This window comes from Echinops telfairi, unplaced genomic scaffold (assembly GCF_000313985.2).
Source record: "Echinops telfairi isolate 266 unplaced genomic scaffold, ASM31398v2 ScPeMD7_18;HRSCAF=68, whole genome shotgun sequence".
NCBI classification, from domain to species: domain Eukaryota; kingdom Metazoa; phylum Chordata; class Mammalia; order Afrosoricida; family Tenrecidae; genus Echinops; species Echinops telfairi.
The window spans coordinates 51382872-51390725 of NW_022103915.1; the positions used below are offsets into that span (position 1 = coordinate 51382872).

Genomic DNA, 7854 nt, shown 5'->3' on the forward strand with positions numbered 1-7854 from the left:
TTATCTCTTATCTATACTTGTGTACGTGCTCAAGTCTAGTCCAGAGTCAGAAGCAGGACTGGGGTCATGATAGTGGGGGGTGAAGAACCCTCAAAGAACCAGAGGAATATTGTGTGTTCCATCTGTGTTTTACTGCACCTTGATTGACTCATCCCTTCCCTGTAACCCCTCTGTGGGGGGATGTTCCATTATCTACAGATGGGTTTTTTATCTCTGCTCCAACCCCCCTCATTCTCAACAATATGCTTTTGTTTGTTTATTTGTTATGTATCTTCTGATGCCTGTTACCTGGTCCCAATGACATGTCATGATCACAATGGCTGGTGTGCTTCTTCCATGTGGGCTTGTTGTTTCTCTGCTGGATGGCCACTTGTTTACTTTTTACCTTCAAGTCTTTGAGGCCCCAGATGCTACATCTTTTAATAGCCAGACACCATCCACCTTCTTAACCACATTTGTTTATGCACCCATTTTGTCTTCAACAATTGTGCTAGGTGAGTAAGCATCACAAAATGCCAGTTTGTTGGAACAAAGTGTTCTTGTATTGAGGGAGGGTATGAGCAGGGGCCAGAAGTCCGTCCACTACCTCAGTGTTTTGCCACATAAATATATGTACATAGGCCAATACCTCTATTTTTGTGGATTAATGTATTTACATATGTACACATCTATGCTTATACCTCTATCCATATTTTTGCTCCCTAGATCATTCCTCTGTTTCCTTTTGCCTTCCTCCTGCACCACCATCACATTCCCCCTACTTCCGCCTCTTAGTACTTCCTCGCAGCTAGATTGCTGTTGCTCTAATACCCACAGGATATCTACATCCTCGTTGTTGATTTTAATTCCCTAGTTGTTCCTCTGTTTATGGTGTTGTTTACTCACCACACCCTTCCCCTGCCACCTTCTCTCCCAAAGTCCCTCCGGGACCATCATTCCCATTGCTTTCTCCTGGAACTTGCTTCCCATGCCTGTCTTATATAAGTAGGCAAACCAACAATGATATAGACCAAACCATAAGAAAACAACAGATGGAAACAAGAAGGGGGTGGTGGAGAGAGAAAACACATAATTCCAGGTCTGATTCTCTCCCCTCTGGTTCTGGGAGAATTCCTGGAGCTGCCGTTCCTAGCCTGAAGTCTTTAGGGGCTTTGTGACTTGGCCTTGCTCCAGTTGCTGATCTATTCTCCCTTCTTGGTTTGCCCCGTTGCTGGGGTTTCAGATCGCATGACTTCCCTACTGTGTGTCCCAGTATTTTCCTCTGTCGCGGTATGCTCCAGTAAGGGGACAACATGTCTTGGGCTGTTGTTGGCCCTACAGTCCTCTCTGTCCCTTAGCAGCTCCATGCAGGGACATCATCCTTCGGGCTTGGTGTGCCAATATGGGTCTAGGCTGACCGTCCCTTTCTCCTTTTCATTCTTGGTTTGCTTCCATAAGGGCATGACATGTCGGCCCCTCTCCCCAACGTGTAGGCTGAGTGTTGTTCTCTGTCGCACTTAATTCTAGGGAGGAGGTCAGTTTAGCTCTGGTTGGGGACATATTCATTTTTATTTCCACTTGTATTTCTCATCACCCATTGCTACCAAAGTCAAGTCAATTCTGACACATACACAGGGCTTCTTAAGTTTTTTCCATTCTCAACCATTTTTCACCCAAGAAATTGGAAAAAAAATTATTTTGGGGACTTGTACAATTCTCATCACAATCCATACATATACATCCATTGTGTCAAGCACATATGTACATTTGTTGCCCTCATCATTCTCAAAACATTTGCCTTCTACTTTAGCCCTTAATATCAGTTGCTCATTTCTCCCCTCCTTCTCCGCTCCCCCTCCCTCATGAACCCTCCATAATTCACAAATTATAGTTTTGTCATAAGTTACACTGTCCGATGGTTCCCCCCGCCGTCTTCTCTGCTGTCCATCACCCAGGGAGGAGGCAATACTTAGATTCTTGTAATCGGTTCCCTACCCAAGGAATTTTTATGTGACCCTGGGTATACAAGGGAGTACCCCCCAAGAAATGGTGCCCCCCCCTTTTTTTTTTTAAACGTGAGGGGGATAGTGCATTTGTGACCTTCCAGCAGGTCAGACTGTTAATCAAGCTTTCTATTTAAATGTTCTGAAAAGAATGAAGAACTGTGTGACAAAAAAGGCCTGATTTGTGGTAGATGGGTTACTGGTTTTGCCATCATGACAATGCACCTATTTATGCAGCCATCTCAGTGCACCAGTTTTTGGCAACAAATAGCATGTCTCTCTTGCCCCATGCACCTGACTCACCTAACCTCGCTCTGTGCGCCTTGTTTTTGCTTCTGCAAAAGAAGAGGGACATGAAAGGACAGTGATTTGATGGATGTATAATAAGAAGGAAAACAAGGGAGGTGCTGTCAGCCATCCAAACAGATGAATTTGAAAATGTTTCTAAGAATGGAATCGCAGACTTGACAATTGTATTAAGTATAATGGGAGAGTACTTTGAAGGTGATAAGATTGTTTTGTAAAAAGAATTTAAGTACATAGTTTAAAAAATTAAATACAAGCAAATGTTTTGAGAATGAGGATGGCAACAATGTGCTTGACACAATGTATGGATGTATGGATTGTGATAAGAGTTGTATGAGTCCCCAATAAAATGATTAAATTTAAAAAAATTAAATACATAAAGAAATTCCCTTAAAAAATATAAAAAAAAGAAAAGAAATTCCGTTTCAGGGGTAGCGGGGTGGTATCTCCTGGTATGTGGGAAAGAGGCACATACATCCTTATAATGACTGATAAACCACAATATTTGTATTTTAGTGTACATGCACAGGATACCATTGCTGAATTTTAGTTTCTGTTATGAACTAGCAGGAACCCTAGTTTATTTTCTCACTGTCATCTGTCATCAAGTTGGCCCCAGACTCATGGTAATCCCAAGTTCAAGGGAACTAAATGGTGCTCTCTCCTGCACTGTTCTCATAATCAGTTGCAGGTGGTGCATTATGATTAAGAGTTATCATTACTGATAGATAGACTTCAAAAAGTGTGAGAAAACAATTGGAAAACTTCCACAAACTTTGTGAAGTCTCATGTAGATCACCAGGCCTTTCTTCCTAACCTGTTTAGTCCAGAAGCTCCACTCAGACTTGCTCAGTGACGCAATACACAAGCCTACACTACAGGTGCTGGCTGCTCATGAGGTGTCTTGAACAGGAATTGAACTTGGATCTCCTTGATGGAAGGAGAAAATTCAACCAGTGAGCCACTGTTACCTCACCCCAGTTTCTATAGCACTGGGTTTTCAGAGATTTGGTCTCCGTTCTCTTAGTTACGGTGGACTGGTGCATAATGTGAAACCAAATTGTGAATACTTGAAAACTATAAGATAATCTTTTTTATTAGAAGCGAACAAAAGACACTAATGGGTAAGTTTACTTACTCACTTATCCCAATATACCCAACAAAGAACTCTGGTAGCACTGTCAGGTAAGCATTGGATAGTTAAATGCAAGATCCGAGGTTCAAACCCATCAGCTGGAGAAAGATGGCCATCTATTCCTTTAAAGATGTACAGCCTTGAAAACTCTACAGGTTGTTATGAGTTAGAATCAACTAAATGGTAATGAATTTGGTTTAGATTAAAAGGCCATTAATTATTAATAAGGATTCTAATACCTGGAAAACATATTTTGACTTTTTTTTTAATTGGGGGGCTCATACAACTCTTATAACAATTCATAGATCAATTGTAACAAGCATTTTTGTACATACCATATATATTCGTGTATAAGCTGAGTTTTCCAGCACATTTTTAATGCAGTTTTTGTGGTAAAATTAGGTGCCTCGGGTGATAGTTGGGTCGGCTTATACTCAAGTATATACAGTATGTTGCCATCATTATTTTCTACAACATTTACTTTCTATTTGAGCCCTTGGTATCAGCTTCTCTTTTTCCCCCCGCCCTACCCCACTCCCACCGTTGTGACCCCTTGATAAATTATAAATTATTATTTTCATATCTTACACCGAGACATTTCTTTTTATTCTCACTGAGAAAGGAGTAATTTTGAACTATTATCTTAAACTTAGTTTAAATAAGGTCAGAACCAGGAAAAATAGGAATTTTAATGAGCAAATATCTTTTTTGCAATAAAGTGATTGAGAAAATTGAACTTTAAAATGAGAACCCTTTTCTCCCCTCGTGGGATTGGGAAGTAACTTTTGCTGCTCTTTTTTCAACTGTTTTAGACTTTATGTTCTTTTGATTGCTTTTAGGCTATTTCATCTGTGCGGATTACCAGGTCAAGAGCCAAAGAGCAAATGGACCAGACTAAGGTATAGTTTATAATTAGTGGATGCTTTTATTACTAAAATGACTAGTTCTCCTCCCACCCTCAAATTTAAGTAAATTCATTTAAAATATAATACTATCTCAAAAACATCGATTGTTTGCTAGAGTTAACAAGTACCAAAATCATTGGTATTGGTATGGTGAAATACAGTAGGTTTTGACTATATGCAAGAGAAATATTTCATTATAATATTCTTTGCCCAAGCATCCTTAAGTGATCTATACCAAATTGCTTTTTATGTTCCCACTTGAAATGAGACAGAACATGAAATACATGGTTTGGTGTTAAGAGTTTATGGGTTTTCAATACACTATTATGGCTAAGGTGGGTTCAGAGAGTTACTAAAGTGGACAAAGAGGGAAGTAATACCCTCTTTATCATATGAGGAAGCTAAGTTTCAGATAGTCAATAGATTTGGGATAACTGCCATGTCCTGGTACTGCTCTAGGCTCTGGAATAGCGTGAACATAGCAGTCATGCTCACAGATAGGATGAGATCAATAACAAATCAACATGTATCTCAGATGGCCATTGTACTCTGGAGGGAAAAAAGGAAAGGGAGGTACAGGGGGTACTGGACGTAGAAAATTTGATGCATGCAATCAAGGAAGATCTCACTGAGAAAGTGGCTTTTCCTTTTAACAGCTTTATTGGCACATAATTCACATATCATACAATTCAATTGTTGAGTCAACTCAAGAAGAGTTGTACAATCATCACCACAATCAAGTTCTAGAACATTTTCTTCATTCTTGTACTCATCATTATTTGGTCCCCATTTCTCCCCAACTGTCCCTGCCGTACCCTAGGAAACCATTAATCCAGTTACTATCTGTTTAGATGTACCTGTCCTGGATTTCATATCCAGAAAAACAAAAGCAAAACAAAAACCTAACAAGAATAGCAAAGTAGATAAAAATCACAATAGAAAAGAAAGCAGACTACGTATATTAAAAACGAGAACAAATTTAAAATGGGTCGTAAGGGAGATCAAATGATAAGATGCTAAATTTTAACCTGACTGCATCAGCAATACCCCACGTTCCAATGCACTCTATATGACAGCGAGGCTATTGACGGCTGGTCTGTGACCAGAGGGGATTCTTCAGGGGCTTAGCCCATGAGTATTTCCCCTTTACTTTTTAAACTAACGATAGTGGCATTTTATTTATTTTTTTGTTTGTTTTTTTGAGTGAGTGAGTGAGAGAATGAGTGAGTGAGAGAGAGTGAGTGAGAGTGAGTGAAGAGAGTGAGTGAAGAGAGTGAGTGAGTGAGAGTGAGTGAGTGAATGAGTGAGTGAGTCGATAGTGGCATTTTAAATGAACTTTTTATTCTTTAATAAAACCGCGGGGAAGAACTTTCTATTTAGGATAACTTTCTAGACCAAATCTAAAGATTTTGCACTGAAAACATGTCTGAATTATTTAAGGATCCTTAAGGTTATTTTTAATAGCTTTGGTTATTAGCATTTCCTAAATTCTGAAAGGGATGTTAAGAAATGTATATGATAATTTTTTTCTTCATCTTAATGTGGGGTAAGGTTTTTTTTGGTTTTACTTTTTGTAGATTGGTCGAAGGTTCACAAAATAGATCATTTAGGGGATTTTTTTTCTGGGTCATTTAGAATTAGGAGATTTCAAATGAGAGACACTTAAGAGATCAAAAGTGTAATTTGATTAATTATGCAATTGAATCAGATAACTCTTAATGTTTTAAATAGGTCAATAATGGGAGGACCATTCAAACAATCCAACCTAGTCAAAGACCAACTTCTGAAAAGAAAGTGCCAGACAAAGAGAAAAAAGGTAGGAGTATCCTTAATTATGAGCTCTGGTGCTGCCACGGAAATCCTTTAATAATTTTAATACATTTGATTTTTTAAATTTTCTGTGCTCACAGCTGTAAAACTGGTAGCTCCTACAGCAGTGAGAATAACTCGATCTGCTACTCAAGCAACAAACCAAATTCCCAAAACAGCCTCATCCACCACCACAAGGAGACCAGTCTCCAGAGCTACTAATGGTAAGAACTATTTCTTGATCCGAGACTAAAGTGGAATGCTTTCATCCTTGAGGTTTCTCTGTTCAATTGTCAAAATCAAGTCCTTCCTAAAGTAGAAGAGAAGGAAGAGGAGGTTCTGATTTCTGAAAAGGTGTTCTTTGCCTGGACATGCAGAATGGTGCTTAGCACAGTGTGTTCTTAAATGAAGTCCTTGGGTTTGGGTAGGCAGTGACTGCTTCGAAGGAAAAATTGAATGGGCCAAATAGATTAGTTCATCCATTTGGTGGTGTACTATGTAGCTACTAAAAACAATGTTATAAAAGAACACAACATAATTTATGATATCTTAAATGGGGAGGTGGAGGGGAGTTTGAATTTTGAACAGTATAGTAACAATCCTAATAAACAGTAATCGGAATTTGTGAATATTGGAAGAATATCTAAATGCCAAGAATATTACTAAGTAGTGGAATGTTGGTTGGTCTTTTTGAGGTTTTTTTTTAAGGGGTGGAGAGAGGTTTTATGTAATTTCGCTTCGTTTCTCTGTATTCTCCTAATTATCTCTGATAGATACAAATTGAGTAGTCAGAGAAAAAGGTAAAACGTCATTTCTTTTAAAGAAAGTGGCCTATGCTAAAGAGGTCTTCTGTCTGCCTTTATCCTATTTTTTTATTATGACTTTTAATCATAACATCATAACTAATGTTGCTGTTATTGTTAGGCACTTTAAGTTGTACATTCCTATGACTGCTTTTTTCTTTCCCAGTTTACTCAGTTTTAACGCAGTATTTTATCTAGTACGGATATCTTATTTCATTTTTATTTTAGGTAATGAACTAGAAAGAAAGTTACCAATTAAAGGAAGACCTGTCAAAAATACAGAACCAAACCCTGACAAGGTAGAGTATGAACACTTACTTAATTCTTGAAACTGAAAGTCTCATAGCTGCTTTTTGAAAGTTGAAATTAAGCACTGCCATCGAGTCAGTGCTAAACCATAATTGACCCTGTTGGACAGGGTATGACTGCTTCTGTGAGTTTCTGATTCTGTAACTTTTTTTTTTTCCCTTCCAACCAATGGCCTTACATTAGTTATTGTTTAAACTCTCGATGTGGATGCATAAAAACCAAGGAACAAACCAGATTATTTGCCTTTACAGGTTGAATTGATCAATGGTGGCAAAAGTCTTCAACTCAGTATGAACGACCGCTAGTGAGCCTGGGCAAAGGCGGCCGTGCATGCCATCCCCCAGGGGGCTCATTACAGACCCTGCTTGGTTCTTCTCCAATGTCTTCTCTTGGAGTTGTACCTGATCTTATTACTGGTTTTCATTCGAATCCATTGGGGAATGGTCCGATTCTGCTTCTGTTTCTTGGCCAGGAATCTCTTGATCCTGAAAGTCTTATGAGATGACATGGTGAAGTCAGAACCACCACACTCAGAATAGGCGAGAAACTGAAAGCGATTCCTTAACTCTTTACAGGAGAAGGAAGCCCCTTGATTCTTCTGCAGA

At 38.9% G+C, this 7854-nt stretch overlaps 1 protein-coding gene across 1 annotated transcript in view; it reads left to right on the forward strand.

The window, feature by feature from the left end:
- DLGAP5 (DLG associated protein 5) overlaps nt 1–7854 on the forward strand; it is a 45262-nt gene that overhangs the window by 7126 nt on the left and 30282 nt on the right. The window contains exons 4-7 of the mRNA XM_013003647.2: nt 4263–4322; nt 6060–6144; nt 6239–6361; nt 7169–7239. Coding sequence (XP_012859101.1) covers nt 4263–4322; nt 6060–6144; nt 6239–6361; nt 7169–7239 — 339 coding nt within the window. The remainder of the gene's footprint in view (nt 1–4262; nt 4323–6059; nt 6145–6238; nt 6362–7168; nt 7240–7854) is intronic.